General features: G+C 44.8%; 1 protein-coding gene across 1 annotated transcript in view; it reads left to right on the forward strand.

Moving 5' to 3' along the window:
• sdk1b (sidekick cell adhesion molecule 1b) overlaps positions 1-18,451 on the forward strand; it is a 316,455-nt gene that overhangs the window by 179,927 nt on the left and 118,077 nt on the right. Inside the window, exons 7-9 of the mRNA XM_051702261.1 lie at positions 1,149-1,260; positions 2,449-2,639; positions 15,849-15,932. Coding sequence (XP_051558221.1) covers positions 1,149-1,260; positions 2,449-2,639; positions 15,849-15,932 — 387 coding nt within the window. The remainder of the gene's footprint in view (positions 1-1,148; positions 1,261-2,448; positions 2,640-15,848; positions 15,933-18,451) is intronic.

An 18,451-nucleotide genomic window follows, 5' to 3' on the forward strand; every position in this document is an offset into this window, starting at 1 on the left:
TTTCGGAGATTGCAAAAGTTAGAGCATCTATCACTGCCGTGTTTGGCGGTTGCGAGACTGAATTACACCTTTCTAGTCGCTGATCAAAGATGAGATCAAAGCTTATGTGTATACATTTGCATGTTTGAGAACAGCAGTCATGCTACTTTATCTGTAATGGTAGGCTGGTTTTCATCTGATGTTCTTACTATTTACATTAACTCTTAATAGGATAGTTCACCCAAAAATTTAAATTCTGAAATAATTTACTCACCCTCAAACCATTTCAAACCCATAGGCTATGACTTTGTTTCTGTTGATCTTTTAGATACAATTACAGTGAATGGGGACTGAAGCTTGCAGTCTTCAAAAAGGAAGCAAACAAGTATTTTTAAGTCATTATTCATGGATAATCTTTCCCTCCTGTGAGTTAACTTGAAAACTGCTGCAACCCAGTAATTGAGTCAGTAAGTTGAACTCAAGAATTGTATCTGTCTAAATAATTTACTGTAGACTAATTCTGTGAACCTAATCCACAGATTCTATTGAACCAGTCTGACTCAAAAGAACGATTTGTTCATGAATTGGACATCACTACTTCTATCAGTAACTCTCATAAATGGGCCAAGGACAGTTTTGGCATATGTCAAGATTTTCAGTGAATAACAACTTACATTTAATTCCTTTTTTTTTTTTCACATAAAGCTATCATATGGCTTCAGAAGACTTGGAATGTAATAATAGTACATTCTTTAAAATGTTTCTTTTTTTGTTCCATGGAAGAAATAAAGTAGTGCGGATTTCAAAAGATATGAGGGAGAGTAAATTATGGTAGAAATTTCATTTTTAGGTGAACTGTATCTTTAAAGATGCAATCACATCTCATTTTCACTGTTCACATCTTTCTCCATCTCTCTTTCTTATTTTTCCTCTGCTATCATCTATAAACTATGGATAGTCATTAGACTTTTCCCTTCTGCATGTATTATTTTTCAGTCAAAGAAAGAAATGATTCAGAGAGTATAAAAGGAAGACAAAAAACCTCAAGGCTCATCAAAAAGCCTTATTTCTCCCATGATGTTCAGTCTATTAACCTGATTGATCGTGCCAATAATCAGACAGTTTTTTTTTTTTTTTTCTCACCACTCTTTTCCCTTTCTCTATCTCAGACATTATTGCCCCTGCTGAATTGGTTGCCCCGGTGATAGTGATTGCACCTAAGAACACATCAGTGGTTGCCGGGGCGAGTGAGGCTACTCTCGAGTGCGTCGCTAATGCGAGGTGGGTTGCCCCCAACGGCGGTGACTCACAGTCAGGGTTCCGTTAGAAACAGATCCTAGCAATTTCTTTATCATTTCAAAGATATTTGCCATTGTTATGTTTTACTGTGCATGATGTAAAAACTTGACATCTTGAAACTGTTTCGCATTTATCTTGATTTTAATTAAATCAAACTGTGCTTTTGATTCCTTTCTTCAAATATTGAGACTGGGGCTAGTTGTCACAATTTTAATTAAAGTGATTATGTCCCTGTGTAGGTTTATTTTTGAAAGTCAATTTCTGTATAAGCACAAACCTTAAAAGTTTTAGCTACAAAAAAAGCTACTGAGCCCAGGAGGACACGTTAACTCTTGACTTGATTCTACACATGACTCTAAACCTAACCCTAACCCTAAATTTAAATAGTAAAACAATTATGAAACACAAAACTATTTAGGAACATTTTTGAATAGTAACAAAAATAAATAAATTGTTCTGGCCAACACAATGTATTTATAAAACTTGCCCCAACCTGATATTTATGTAAAATACCCTTGTCCTGAGGACACTTTTAGATTCAGATATACCTTTATAATATAGTTGACCCATGCCTAAATGTATGTTAGTGTGGTTTTATTGTGTTCTCTTTGTTACCCAATGACTACAGTAAAAAATATGATGATACATTGTAAGAAAATGTGCAAAAATGGTACCTTTGGGGGTACAACAGCTTGTCCCTGGGCCTGTACCCTTGAAGAAGCACTCACTGTACCCTTTACATGTCAATAAGAATATATTTGTAACTTATCAGTCCCTAAAGGGTACATATTTGTACCTTAAGGTGTAAAGAAGGTACCGTGGGCACACCTTCTAGGGTACTGCCACAGTGACAAGCTGTTGTACCCCTAAAGGTACAATTTATTCCAATTTGTTCTGATGGTGTAATGGAATTTTAGTTTGGAAGATAGAATTCAAAAAAAATAATTCCGAATTTAGGTGTTAATTCAACCAACATATAAAACCACTGTGAGACAAAAAAAAAAGAAAAAAAAAAAAAACTAACTGAGATATTGCCCTTGTGACAACTAGCTCTGGGCTCCCCAGTGTATTTTTTCTTGCATATTTAAAACATAACTAAGTGCTGTGGTGATCTATTTCATTTCAGCATGGCAGTTCATTTGCACTGTTTTGAATGTGTGTGTGGAGCAGATCTCTCGACAGGCTGCAGGTGTTCTGGAAGCGTAATGGGGTGAGACTAACAACAGGAGTGGACTCATTTGGTCGCAGACTGGCCATCAGTAACCCCACCTCAGCAGACATGGGTGTGTATGTGTGTGAGGCGGCACTCAGGAACAGCAGCCAGAAGAGTACAGAGGCCAAAGCATATCTCACCGTCCTCGGTAAGAAGTTTGGTGTAACACCTCATTAAAAAGAGTTACCAACAGGTTTTTAGTATTATGTTACTGAAATGGCTTAAACAGCAGTAGTTTAACTCATATTCTTTGAATGCGAACATAGTATTGTTGAAGTAAATACTGTAGTAAACTCAAAATTGTGCTGTACCAAAGTCCTTTTTAAAGCTGAAGTGTGTAATTTCTGCGCCACTAGTGTCACCAAATGGAATTGCAAAAATAGTCACTGTTTTCAAATAGATTTCAGAAAACTCCCAGAAAGTCCTGCCACATACTCGTGCCATTGGTTGAACCAATGGGACTATATTGAGCTGGACAGGCCACTCAAATGAACAGGAGTGTGATGCATGAAATTTAGGGTACCTTGTTGCAATGGCCTGAAGAAGAAGACAGTTTACGCTAATGCACAAATAATGTCAGTTTCAGGGGATAAAAAGGGTGTCCAGATTGCCGGAGTCACAACGCTGACTGAGTGTTCATGCATTTTATGTGGTGCTGAAAAGCAGTTTGTATGTTTGACACTGAAAAGTGTAGAAATAAAACTCATTGGATTGTTACCCAGCTCCCGCTTCCTCCTTCAGAGAGTTAAAGAACCTTGTCACACTGCCGAAACCCGGGATTGTTTGGAGGAAGTATTCATCATCATGGAGTTTTTGCCGCTGGCTGAAATCTTCAAGACCCTCGCCGGCATCCACCAGGCTCAACATCAGGCCCTGCTTTAGCTACACAGGGAAAAGGAGCAGCAATTCCGGCCACTGGTCCGGGCTCAAGCAGAGGACCGGCAGGTGTAATGGAGCTTAGTACTCCAGTAGGGATCTTACAACGCGACCCCAGCCAAGACTACGGCCATGCTCGCTAAGATGGGACCGCAAGATGACCCGGAGGCATACATCGAGCTGTTCGAGCGGACGGCCAAGGCATGGAAGTGGCCGAATTCCCAGTTTGCGGTCCGCCTACTGCTGCTGCTGACTGGGGATGCCCAACTCACAGCCCATCAGCTTCCGGTCAACAATCTCCTGGTGTACGAGGATCTGAAAAGAGCCATCTTGCAGTGGGTCGGCCGTAGCCCGGAGCAGCATCGCCAGCGCTTCTGGTCACTGACGCTCGGTGAGCACGGCCACCCGTTCGCCTTCTCCCGACAGCTCCGTGACGCCTGCCGAAGGTGGATGCTGGCTGAAGATCGCAATGCCGAGGAGATATTCGATCTGCTGGTACTGGAGCAGTTCATTGCTCGGCTACCGAAAGGGATAGCGGAGTGGGTCCAGTGCCACCAACTGGTGTCGCTGGATGGGGCGGTCCAGCTGTCTGAGGACCATATGGCGGCGTATTCGGGGGCTGTCTAGCCCTCTTCTCCTCTCTCTCTCCTCCCTCCCCCTCCTCCTCTGCTTCCCCTCATCCTGTTCCTGTTCCCCGGAAATGGGGAATCCCTACCCCAAAACCAGGTGCCCGGTCCGTGGGCCGTTCATCCTGCCAGTGTACCCAACCCTCTCCGCTCTCCCCCACAGGCTGGTGAATCCGCTGTTGCAAGTGTGGCATGAAGTCTGGGCCGGTCTTCAGGAGCTGCGGGAACCTGGGCATTTCCAGGACCGATACCCCACGATGGAGGTGGAGACATTGGTCCGGGTCCCCAGTGCACCACAGGCCGCTCCCGATCGAGCAGGAGTATACTGGATACCTGTGAGTATTAATGGGGTACATATCAAGCCTTGGTGGATTCAGGTTGTAATCAAAACTCCATTCACCAAAGCTTGGTTCAATCCGAGGCTTTGGATACAAGCTGGCGGTTAAAGGTAAGGTGTGTGCATGAGGATATTCATGATTACCCCTTAGTGCCCATCATTATTCAATTCAAAGGGATAAAGCATAGAATAGAGGCGGTAGTTACTCCTCGCCTCACTCATCTATTAATTTTGGGTATGAATTGGCTGGAATTTACAATTTTATTGAGGGGAGTTTGTGTGCATGGGTCCTGTAGCTGCGGCTTCCCCCACCCTTAGAAGATTCCCTGCAGGGGATTTCCCTCTGGAGCAGATGCGAGACGAGACCTTTAGGCATGCCTTTGACCAAGTGAAAGTGATTGATGGTCAACGCCTCCAACCAGACATTGCACACTCATACCCGTATAATTAAGGATCGGTTGTATCAAGTGATGCAGGATGCTCAGACAAAGGAGGATACAACCCAATTTTTAATACCGCAGAGCCGTCGGGAAATGCTGTTCCAGACGGCTCATCATAATCTGATGGCTGGTCACTCAGGGCAAGAAAAAACACTAAACCGTCTATTGGCCCATTTGTATTGGCCGGGCATTCGTGGGGATGTTCGCAGGGGGTGTGCGGCATTCTGTGAATGTCAGCTGGTGAATCCGCTGGCCACCCCAAGAGCACCATTGCGCCCCCTTCCATTGATCGAGGTCCCCTTCGAAAGAATTGGCATGGACCTTGTCGGGCCATTAGAGCAGACGGCACACGGGCATCACTTTGTGTTGGTTCTCGTGGACTACGCAATGCAAAATCCGGAAGCAGTGCCTCTTCAAAATAATCACCTGAGTGGGGATTCCAGAAGAAATCTTCACTGATCAGGGCACGACATTTATGTCACGTACACTACACGAACTGGACAAATAATTGGGGATTAAATCAATTCGGACCAGTGTTTACCATCCCCAAACAGACGGCGTGGTTGAACGATTTAATCAGACACTAAAGAATATGATTCGTAAGTTCGTGCGTGAAGACGCTCGAAATTGGAACAAGTGGCTCAAGCCCCTATTATTTGCAATACGAGAGGTTAAGTCAAGTCATTTTTATTTGTATAGTGCTTTTCACAACACACATAATTTCAAAGCAGCTTTACAGGAAATCATGCATTAACAAAAACAAAGCAAAAAATGTACTGTAATATCTGTAATGTCTTACAGTGATCATTGTGTAGTTTGATTAAATATGATTATAAAATGTGTATAGAAATTAAATCATTAAATAATAATTGTATTTAGAACCCCTGTGAGCAAGCTGAAGGCGACTGTGGCAAGGAACACAAAACTCCATAAGATGTTGGTTAATGGAGACAAGTGACCTTGGGAGAAACCAGTCTCACTGTGGGGGCCAGTTCCCCTATGGCTAAACAACATTTACATTTACATTTATGCGTTTGGCAGACGCTTTTATCCAAAGTGATTTACAGTGCACTTATTACAGGGACAATCCCCCTGGAGCAACCTGGATTTAAGTGCCTTGCTCAAGGACACAATGGTGATGGCTGTGGGGATTGAACCAGTAACCTTTTTTTACCAGATATGTGCTTTAGCCCACTACTATGGTTTTAAATTTGTAAATTAAGGTCCAGTGTTTGAAAAAAAAAAGAAAATATTTTTTTATGAACTTTAAGATTAATGACTGATGTCTTTGAAGTCCATCCTGGATTAACTGCAGAAGTTTACATAGATGCTTTGTCCTTTGTTAGTTAGCTGATGAAGGCTTTTGTTGGCAATTAAATGATAGTCTATGTATTCCATTCCAAGAGTGTAGTCCATCAATAGACAAAAGTGATGCAGGCAGAGATAAATGATGAGGTGCATCGCAGATCAACCTGTAGATCATTTCGGTGAGGTTCGGTGGGGTCCATCCTAAGTCCAAGGTTCAGGCAGTGGCGTATGAAGTATCCGATGTCTTACAGTTGGAGTTGGCATCAGTTCATCCTTTGAAGTCAAAAAACTGAAGCGATGTCTGGCTAGCACCAACTGTAGCTTGTCGTCATCTCTCAGCGACACATAGCAGTGGAGTCCGACACCAAGAAGGAATGGAGCTGGATCTGGCAGGCTCTGGTAACCTCGGGATATGAATCCCGAGGTTTTTGGTCCAATCATTAGTACCTCTGTTTTGTTGGAATTGAGTAGAAGGACATTTCTGGCCATCCAATCTTTGATTTCATTGATACACTCTGCTAATTTGGAGAATTGTGAATTTTCGTTGGGGTTTGAAGAAATATAAAGCTGGGAATCGTCGGCATAACAGTGTAACGGTACACAGAAGTCACGGTTCGGTACATACCTCGGTTTTGGGGTCACGGTTCAATACGAGTTCGGTACAACAGGAAAAAGCAACAAATCCCAAATTCTAGGTTTCTTTTCATTTATTTTGAACAGACAGTAGTGCAAATTACAGTTTGTTCCACCTAGCGGCATTTAGTCCCCCCTGAGGTAGTTCGTACAGTACAGCCTCCTTTAGTGTATTAAGCACTAAGCAGTAAACAGAATGCACTCTTGCATAGGCCATATTTTTGTAGGGTTGATAAAAAAGCAAAACGTATTTGGTCACAATCAGCTACAAAACTGAAAAGCATCTCTTGTGTTATAAAAGTACAAAATAAATAGAATAATGAAAAATAAAACTTGTGCATTAGGAGAAGCCATTCTTGTTTTGGTGCATAGATGGTCTCTTCTTCTGCTCTTTTTCCTGTTGTGGCGGTTAGAAAACAGCGTTGCACTACCACGCGTGCCCCTTTCTGGATTAGAAGGTGGATCGCCTGTGACTGACTCAGATGTATTCTACGTCTGACTGCATGCACCGAACCGTGACGTCAGTACCGTGACGGTTCTGGACGAATACATGTACCGTTACACCCCTAATAAGGAGAAAAGATCCATACTTAACTTTTGTTTGATTGAACAACTCCTCGTTTACACATACAAAGTGGTAGCGGTCTGATAAATAACTGCCATTTTAAAGTTTAGATCCCTGGCCTGAGTCGGGCAATGGGGGTATGTGGTGATCTGGGCATGGCCAATCAACGTCTTTGAAGAGCGAGGCCGGGAGAGGAAGAATGGTAAGGATTTAAACCTGTAGGAAATTATCTCTAACAGCTGTTCTGCATTTCAGTGAGAGCTGGAGGGGGATAAAAAGGGTGTCCAGGCTGCCAGAGGGGGAGAGATAGATGCACGACGCTGACTGAGTGTTCATGCATTTTATGTGGTGCTGAAAAGCAGTTTGTTTGGTTGATGCAGAAAAGTGTAGAAATAAAACTTACGTTGGATTGTTACCCAGCTCCCGCTTCCTTCTTCAGAGAGTTTAAGAACACTGTCACACATGTGTAATAGACCTTGCGTTACTAGATGCATTTGTGTTCACGTACATACGTAGAGTATTTTTCTGGCCTTACATGAAATGGAGCAGAATGCCAGTGTGACAGCGAGACACAGCGCAATGGTGAAATACCGATTTACATAGGTAAACAATTGAAATGCATGGACGGACGGGTGCCAAAATGTGTTCAGTGTGAACAGCCCCTTACTCTGCCACAACCAGCATCCCTCGCTCTCAACATCCAGTGTCACGGCTCTTGGCTTATAATGTTTTCAGAAGGTAAATGAGTTTAAATATACTCCTAACATCCATCCCTGCTGGTCTTTGATCCAAAACCACAAATATTACTCTGCCCCGAGATCTTTTACTGAAGATGAGCTATGAATATTTATACCTCAACTCGCACTCTTATTAGACAGAGCAACGGATATTCATTCAATGACAGGTGTGCGCCTAACATGATTGGGCAAGAGGGAGCCATGCATATGCATGAGGCAGCCAATGGAGTGATGAATAAATTGGGGCCGTTGGAGGCTCAGTGAGACTTTTATAGAAAGATAGAGTGAACATGTCAGAACAGCTAGCAGTGGAAAAAAACAAAATGGATTTATTGTTTCTGCAGTTGAATCCAATCCAGGAGCCAATCTGAATATGTTTATCCTGATCTGCATAAACTTACAATGAGAATGAATAAGTGTTGATTTGTCAGGGAAGAAAGAAAAGGAGGAGAGGATAAAAAAGATAAAGACAGAAATTGTGACTTTGTTACGCAGTTAGGTTTTTTGTTGTTGTTATTTGTTTACCCCCCACCCCCTTCTTTTTTTGTCATTATTTTTCATTAGTGAAAAGCTGTTATCAGCATCATGCTTAACAGATCTTTTGTATCCATTCATTAAGAGAGAGTTAGACAAGGGAAGGGGGGAAAACAAATGCCAGGTGTGCGAATTAGGTAGCGGGACACACACTCTTCCTGTCACGAAATCCAAAAATAAAGGTGATAATAAAAGCGCCGTGGATGAAAGGGTTTTTGTGAAAGGTTTGCTTTTTTACCAGTATGATGAGCTAAGTGAGGCAGCAAAGACAGTTTGGAACCGTGTGGGCTCACTTCCTGCTTTTAATATGTAGTTTAGTGAAGTACACATCCATGCTTTCACTCTTTTATTGTGACATCAAAACACACTTCTTGAATATTTTACTATTATGCAAGCAAGCACCAACTCTAGCACACATACTAGCATATTTCATTTAAACACACTATCTTGTAGGCTCTGTTCCAAAACCTAGTAAGCTGCCTCTATAGCTAGCATTTTAAGGCATCATAGTGCACACTACCCTTGTGAAGGCTATTCCAAAAGTTAAAGTAGGTAGCATAATTATGTTGCCTACTTAGATACCTAATTTTGGGTAAATTCTAAAGCAGTATGCCACGTGTATCCTTCGCTGATAAGGCAGATGAAAGCATTATGACAAGACAAAATTTATATAAGCCATAGTAATGGAGAGAAATAGTAAATATATTCTCATTAAAGCTGAATTTGCAAAAATAAACAATGTTTTCAAAACAGCGTTTTGAATTCGCCCCTCGTCTGCTGTTGATCAAACAGTGAGATAGTCCCGCCTCCAACTCATGCCATTGATTGAGTAATATTGTTGGGGCTGTTTTAAGTGGGCCGCTCAAAACAAACACAGGAATTTTTATAGCGTCACAGTGTTTACAGTTTTCGAGGAAATTAACCTATGAATGGCTTTCTTAGATATCTCTACATATTAAGCTGGGATAGAAGAAAGTTTTACACTGAAAAAGTTGCATACTTCAGCTTTAAATTCAGTCAGTACTGAAACTTATCATTTAAAATAGTTCATTATGATTGAAAACACTGTTTTACCCAATATTTGTGTGTGCTATGTATATTTTTGCTTTTTAGAGTATCGTATCATTAGTTTAGTAACATGCTAACTAGGGATGTCCTGATACTGATACTGGTATTGGAAACGGTTCAGATACCGCGTTTATGTACTTGTACTCGTGCTCGTAAAAATGCTCTGATACCAAAAACCAATACCATCTGATGTACGAATGACATTCCGTAAATATTCAGAGGACAAATTATAATCGGGTTATGTCCTAGTGTGATTATTAAACTGCAAAGGCTCTGATTTAATGAGATACATATAGTTTTGCATGTACTGTGCGCTTCAAAGGGCAGTGGAGTGGGTGTTGTGCCGACTCTGGCTTTTCCTGCCTTTTTGAGCTCCTTGGCTCATCCTTGGTGGAAAACACCATCATAAGTATTGCGCGCTCTGTTTATAGCAGATGACAGTGAGCAGAGTGCTAATTCTCTTTGTATGCACAAGGCACATACATATTACATATTTATTTAATTAAATAGCAGCCTTTTGTGGTTTATTAATCACATTGGGTCACGTTGCAACCTGCTTTTCCGTAAGTGAGAAGCTACCGTCAAAAACACAAAGAAACAGAAAGGGCTTCACTCCAAATTTAATAAACTGTTGATATGGAATTCAGAAAAAATAAGACAAAAATAATTAATAATTTTATTTTATTGGTATCAGTAAGTACAGAAAAAGAAAGTATTGGTTTGTACTCTTTAAAAAAAAAATTAAAAAACAGGACATCCCTTGATCCCTATCGCTAAACTCCATTGAAATAATTTGTCTGTCAAGCTTGAGCTTCCATTTCAGTTAATATGCTGCCATAGAATGCAGCTGCTGATGTAGACCATAGGCATTGAGGTAGCTAGGTTTTGAAACAAAGTGGTTTGGTAGTTTCCTATCTGTCACTCACTCGACGTTGTGTCGATGAAGTGACACTAGGGATCACCCTAAACACCTCTGCTTTTTGAAAAAAGGCCAATGGGAATTGGTGAGTGGAATCCCGCCCCCCCCCCTTACGGGTATAAAAGGAGCTGGCATGCAACCACTCATTCAGATTTTCTCTTCGGAGCTTAGCGATTGCATTCAGTGCACTGAATTCAATTCACCTCAAACTGCTGGATTTTACGGTGCATTTCAGCGGCTTCTCCCCCTGGGGAACGCCCCCGGGCACTTCGGCAGAGCAACAAAAGAGTATATACTAAAAAAGAGTATATTTTCAATCCTAAAAGAGCGGCACACAAGAGCGGTCTTTTTAAAGATGCCTTTCCGTTTGTGTGTTATTACTGATTGTGGTCGTTATCTCTCTGCATCTGATGGCCACGGTCACTGCCTTACGTGTCTGGGGGCTTCCCACATGGAGACATCGTTCGTGGATGGGTCTTGTCCTCATTGCGAGAAAATGACCATGGCAACGTTGCGGTTGCGGCTTGCCTTCGTAAGAAAGCAAGCTACCCCAGCGGCTCCCCGCCTCGGTCCTTCTACCTACGGGTATGAGGCCGCGTTGGCTAGCACTGGGGGCGATTTGGGGATTTCAGTGGGAGCACCTCCGCCGGGTAACACACCACAGACCTCCCATTCCTCAGCACACTTGCTTTCCCCAGTCGGGTTCTCGGATGATTTATTGAGCGCAGCATCGGAGAGCAGGCTCGTCCATTCTGACGCAGAGGCTTCGGCTGGGCTTCCTCCTTTGGGTATGGTCACCCAGTCTCAGGCTGATGCGGAGATGACGGACATGCTTTCCCGGGCAGCCGCGAGCGTCGGGCTAGATTGGAACCCTCCACTCTCCCCTGAACCCTCGCGATGATTAGTTCCTGGGCCCAGAGCGCCACTCACGGCCGCGCCCCACCCCCATTCCCTTTCTTCCCGGAAGTGCACGAGGAGCTGACAATATCATGGGGGGCACCTTTTACTACCCGATCCCGATCTTTCAGCTCCCTCGCTCTCACCACCCTCGATGGTGGGGTGGCCAAGGGGTATTCGGTGATTCCCCAGGTGGATAAGATGCTCACGGTGCACTTGTGCCAGCAGAGCACCGCCACATGGTGCTGGCACCCGAAGCCCCGAAGCTCCCATCCAGGGCCTGTAGGTTTATGTCGTCTCTGACGGCTAAGGCCTACAGTGCCACTGGACAAGCTGCCTCCGCCCTGCACGCCATTGCTCTCCTGCAGGTACACCAAGCCAAGGCGCTAAAAGAGCTGCACGGAGGTAGTTCTGACCCAGAATTGATGCAGGAACTGCTCTCGGCAACCGACCTCGCTCTCGGTGACCGACAACTGCACCGGCTCCACCACAGCCCGCCCCCACGGCCTGGCCCTGGTGTGGAGCCCACCGCAGGAAGCAGACGCCACCCGTCTCACGGCCGGCCGCCAAGAACCCAAGGAAGGCTTCAAAGTGCCCCTGAGATGGGTGACCGAGGGACGAGGAGACCCGCTTCTATGGAGCTGGTAGACAGACCACTACATCCCCCGGTGGAGGGCAGGGAGGAGAATCTTTTGTTTCATTTTTCGCCACATGCCCAAGAGCCTGCAGTACCCAAAACTTCAACAGAAGAGTGGTTTTCTTGTTCCTGGGTCACATGTCAGGTGCGCACGGCCATCGTCATGACCGCCGTCCCACCATCCCATTTTGGCAGGGATGGTCGTCATGACCCACCGCCCCTGCGTGCCCAGCTGTGGCACAAATATGCCCACACCTGGTTGATTCTGGTGGACTACGGGGATGATATTCCTCCTTCCCCCTCCTCGACCATCTTATGGTGGGCATCAGGAGCCATGTAAGTGCTTTGATGTTTTTGGACTCAGCACGGCCACGGGGTTCGAGCCCCCTCGACATGGTGCCTCGGGCTCCGCCCCGCCACGAGGCCCCACCTGCCGGTACATCTGACATGATTGTCCCCTTGGTCCCCTTCACTCGGAGTTTGGACGCGAGCTTTCCAACCTATCGCGAAGGCTGACCCGGACTTTCCGACTCGGCTACATGATTCAGTTCGCCAGGCACCCACCCAGGTTCAGCAGCGTCCGCTTCACCTCGGTGAAGGGCGAGAATGCCGCTACCTTGCGTGCGGAGATCGCTACCCTTCTACGGAAGGGTGTGATAGAGCCTGTCCCTCCGGCCGAGATGAAGAAGGGGTTTTACAGCCCCTACTTCATCGTACCGAAGAAAGGCGGTGGGTTGTGGCCAATCTTGGACCTGCGAGTACTGAACTGGGCCTTGCACAGTCTCCCGTTCAAGATGCTGATGCAAAAATGCATTTTAGCGAGCGTCCGGCATCAAGATTGGTTCACGGCGGTAGACCTGAAGGACGCATACTTCCACGTCTCGGTCTTACCTCGACACAGACCCTTCCTGCGGTTTGCTTTCGAGGGCCGGGTGTACCAGTATGAGGTCCTCCCCTTTGGCCTGTCCTTGTCATGCTCAGGAGAGGATGGAGACTCCAACCCCAGGTGGTCCAGCTGATTTGGAGTCGATTCAGTCGAGCACAAGTAGACCTGTTTGCTTTCCGGGAATCCTCCCACTGCCCGCTTTGGTACACCCTGACTGAGGCACAACTTGGTATAGACACGCTGGCACACAGCTGGCCCCCGGGACTATGCAAATACGCATTTCCCCCAGTGAGCCTACTTGCACAGACCCTGTGCAAGGTCAGGGAGGATGAGGAGCAGGTCATCCTAGTAGCACCCTACTGGCCCACCCAGACGTGGTTCTTGGACCTCATGCTCCTCGTGACAGCACCCCCGGCGAATTCCCCTGAGGAAGGACATTCTTTCTCAGGGACGGGGCACCATCTGGCACCCGTGACCAGACCTCTGGAATCTCCACGTCTGGCCCTTGGACGGGACACAAAAGACCTAAGTGGCCTACCAACCGCGGTGGTAGACGCGATCACTCAGGCTAGGGCTCCCTCTACGAGGCACCTGTATGCCTTGGAGGGGCGTTTGTCCCCCTCCACCTTGAAGGTGTATGTAGCCACCATTTCGGCACATCACGATGCATTGGATGGTAATTGTTTGGGGAAGCACAACTTGATCATCAGGTTCCTGAGAGGCACTAGGAGGTTGAATCCCTCCAGACTGTGCCTCATCCCCTCGTGGGACCTCTCTGTAGTCCTTTGGGGTCTATGGGGAGCTCCCTTTGAGCTCCTGGAGTCAGTTGAGCTTAAGGCACTCTCTTTGACGACTGCCCTCGTGACTGCGCTCACTTCCATTAAGAGGGTAGGGGACCTGCAGGCGTTCTCTGTCAGCGAATCATGCCTGGAGTTCGGTCTGGGTTACTCTCATGTGATCCTGAGACCCCGGCCGGGCTATGTGCCCAAAGTTCCCACGACCCCTTTTAGGGATCAGGTGGTGAACCTGCAAGCGCTGCCCCAGGAGGAGGCAGACCCAGCTTTGGCATTGCTGAGTGCTGAGAGCTGTGTGCTTTACGCATCTATTTGGATCGCACACAGAACTTTAGAAGCTCTGAGTGGCTCTTTGTTTGCTTTGGTGGACAGCGGAAAGGATGCGCTGTCTCCAAACAGAGGATTGCCCATTGGGTCGTTGATGCCATCGTGATGGTATATCACGCTCAGGATGTGCTGCCCCCCATGGGGCTACGAGCCCACTCTATTAGGAGTGTAGCGGCCTCCTGGGCCCTGACCAGTGGCGCCTCTTTGGCAGACATCTGCAGAGCATCGGGCTGGGCAACACCAACACCTTTGCGAGGTTCTGTATTCTCCACGTTGAGCTGGTTTCGTCCCATGTGTTGTCAGGTACGATCAGGTAAGTTCCAGGACAGCTGGCCGGGTGTATCGCGCATAGCGCCTTTCCCCTCCCATGAGGTGAAGACATGCACTTTTGACTCCCAGTCGTGTTCACAAGTTGTGATCCCTGGATGACTTTCCTCCTTAGCCCTGTGGCAGACAAGTTTGCGGAGAAACTTGCTGCCGGTCCAATACACATGCTAACTAAGCCCTGTACTGGGGTAGGTGCTCCACATGCGCTGGTTCCCCATAGGTGACCCCATATGATATATCTTCCTCTAAATCGTTTCCCTGTCGGTAAACTGCGTCTTCCTTCCCGGTCACCATGTTTGTAGAACTCCACATGACATACTTCCGACAAGACTCGGTAAGACCATGTGACGTATTTCCACTCAAAATCCCCGGGCGGGATGTGGTCTCCGCGGTGTCTGCCCATCTCGCATCACTAGGCCACGTAACACAGTTCAGCTACATCGACCAACTTCGAGTGAGTGACAGATAGGGAATGTCCTGGTTACTTTCGTAACCTCCGTTCCCTCTTGCCACAACACTGAACTACCCGCTGAAATGGCCGGGACCTTGTCTCGGCTCCTCAGCACAAAACCTAGATGAGTGGTTGCATGCCAGCTCCTTTTATACCCATATGTCCGGGAGAGTAGCATGCAAATTCCACTCGCCAATTCCCATTGGCCTTTTTTCAAAAAGCAGAGGTGTTTAGGGCTCCCAAGAGTGACCCCTAGTGTCACTACATCGACACAACATCTCGTTCCCTCCATCAGGGAACGGAGATTATGAAAGTAACCAGGACGTTATTACAGGATATGGCATGATAAATGCAAATCCTCTAGCTGTCATACTCTCCATGTGGTACAACACACGTGATGTCTTCCTCAAATAATGATTTATTACTTACATATGCAAAACACTTTTTTTAAAGTGCAAACCATATGGGATCCTGCACTTGTAATCTGTAACATATACCTATATACTTTTGAAAAATAATGCTGTTTTGTAAGACTGATATCCTGTAATTAAGATCCTTGCTTAATAATAATAATGATGATGATAATAATAATAATAATAAAAACCAACTGTAATTCTAATGGTTTCCACTATAAAGACCTTTACATTTGTTGTGTGTTTTGGGCCATATTCCATTAGGATTTAATTGTTTGTGTTGGTTTTCATTACAGATATGTTTTGGTCCCTAATGGCACCACCAAATCCACTAAAAATAATATGCCACCAATAGAAGCCAACACAGTACCAGTAGATACCCACAGAGACCATTATAGTTTCCATAAAAACCTGTACAATTCCTATTCATTAAAACCATTAGAATTTCTGTAATTGTTTTTTAGCAGGAATGTAGCACAAAGTTACATGTTCTAACCACATTATAATGTACAAAATAACTGCACAAAATTTATTGTACTTGATTTGTACTTATAAATGTGTTGTTTGTTTGTACCATCACAGAGTCCCCATACTTTACGTCAAAGCCAAAGAGGACAGTTATAACCGAAGTTGAGAAAATCGTGGAACTTCAGTGTCAAGCCAAAGGTAAGCCCAGCCTATTACCACACACCTCATGAGGGGCATTTACAGCGATTTGCAGCAACAAAGAATTATGAAGTCATTCATTTTCAATGATAACTGCCGATTTTAGGCGAGTTGGAGAGACTTTTGTCTCTACAGAACAAAAATAGGCATTTCCCAATCAGTGGGCATTTTCAAACCGTGATGGATGTTTTTCAACTACTTTACACAATTTGCCTACTACATTGAGATTCCCTTCTTTCAATGGATAGTTGAAAAACACCCATCCCAGTTTGAAAACGCCCACAGATTGGGAAATGCCCATTATTGTTCTGCAAAGACCTATACTTCGTGTTGGATGCTGCAGTCAAGTCAAAATGCCTACTAGCAACCAACAAGTTGGCGACCAATTTAAACACTGTAGTGTGAACACTTTTTAGAGAAAGGCAGCTGTGTAGTTCCTTTTACGTTATTGCACTACCTCTGAGTTTGGCCACTTTTGAGTCATATAATACTTATTCTGCTTGTTGTATAATCATTCTGCTGCAAGACTCCAGGAAACTGTAATCTTTAAAATGTCAGGAATATAAAGGTACCAGCACTTGCTCAAAAAGGCACTTAACTTCCAGTGCAATACCTTTTGAAAAGCAGCCCTCACAGTCATAGCATAATGTACCAGTTTCTCCATAATGCATATAATGCTTATGTTCATTTTACTGTGACCAGCTTGCATTTAGACTGTAATCTACTGCAAGAATGTCAGTTCATGTGCTGAGTCAACCATAATATGTGTTGCTTTTATCATACAATTTTTTCTTCACTCGTCGCCTCACAAAATTGACTTTTTCACCAAGCACATCACAATGACCCCCACTTGTCTTTGCGCAACACGTCCTTATTTGAATTCATTTTTATTTAATTGACTAAATGAATGATCTGAAATAGGCGTTCAAGTACATTAGAAAAGGCGAGTCATGCGTTAATGTTATTAGTTGTTAATTGGCCTCAGTGTTCATCCTACATTAGAGTGTTGTTAAAAGACATTAGATATATCTTTGGCTCACAGGGCAAAGCAAGTGTGGGATCCAACTTGAAAATCCTTTTAACAAGCTGCGTAAATCTGACCTACATTACAGCAACAAAGTGGCAAGTGTCTAAAAGTTAAAGTTTTCTTGACTTCTAACTAGGAAAATCAGAAACAAGAATCCTCTAACAGTTTCCTTCTATCTTACATAATATTTTAAAATGTGTGTATATATACACTATATTGCCAAAAGTATTCGCTCACCCATCCAAATAATTGAATTCAGGTGTTCCAATCACTTCCATGGCCACAGGTGTATAAAATGAAGCACCTAGGCATGCAGACTGCTTCTACAAACATTTGTGAAAGAATGGGTCACTCTCAGGAGCTCAGTGAATTCCAGTGTGGTGCTGTGATAGGATGCCACCTGTGCAACAAGTCCAGTCGTGAAATTTCCTCGCTACTAAATATTCCACAGTCAACTGTCAGTGGTATTATAACAAAGTGGAAGCGATTGGGAATGACAGCAACTCAGCCACGAAGTGGTAGGCCACGTAAAATGACAGAGCGGGGTCAGCGGATGCTGAGGCGCATAGTGCGCAGAGGTCGCCAACTTTCTGCAGAGTCAATCACTACAGACCTCCAAAGTTCATGTGGCCTTCAGATTAGCTCAAGAACAGTGCGTAGAGAGCTTCATGGAATTGGTTTCCATGGCCGAGCAGCTGCATCCAAGCCATACATCACCAAGTGCAATGCAAAGCGTCGGATGCAGTGGTGTAAAGCACGCCGCCACTGGACTCTAGAGCAGTGGAGACGCGTTCTCTGGAGTGACGAATCACGCTTCTCCATCTGGCAATCTGATGGACGAGTCTGGGTTTGGCGGTTGCCAGGAGAACGGTACTTGTCTGACTGCATTGTGCCAACTGTGAAGTTTGGTGGAGGGGGGATTATGGTGTGGGGTTGTTTTTCAGGAGCTGGGCTTGGCCCCTTAGTTCCAGTGAAAGGAACTCTGAATGCTTCAGCATACCAAGAGATTTTGGACAATTACATGCTCCCAACTTTGTGGGAGCAGTTTGGGGATGGCCCCTTCCTGTTCCAACATGACTGCGCACCAATGCACAAAGCAAGGTCCATAAAGACATGGATGAGCGAGTTTGGTGTGGAAGAACTTGACTGGCCTGCACAGAGTCCTGACCTCAACCCGATAGAGCACCTTTGGGATGAATTAGAGTGAAGACTACGAGCCAGGTCTTTTCATCCAACATCAGTGTCTGACCTCACAAATGCGCTTCTGGAAGAATGGTCAAAAATTCCCATAAACACACTCCTAAACCTTGTGGAAAGCCTTCCCAGAAGAGTTGAAGCTGTTATAGCTGCAAAGGGTGGGCCGACGTCATATTAAACGCTATGGATTAAGAATGGGATGTCACTTAAGTTCATATGCGTCTAAAGGCAGATGAGCGAATACTTTTGGCAATATAGTGTGTGTATATATATATATATATATATATAATATATA

The sequence above is a fragment of the Myxocyprinus asiaticus genome, chromosome 7 (assembly GCF_019703515.2).
Source record: "Myxocyprinus asiaticus isolate MX2 ecotype Aquarium Trade chromosome 7, UBuf_Myxa_2, whole genome shotgun sequence".
Taxonomy (NCBI): domain Eukaryota; kingdom Metazoa; phylum Chordata; class Actinopteri; order Cypriniformes; family Catostomidae; genus Myxocyprinus; species Myxocyprinus asiaticus.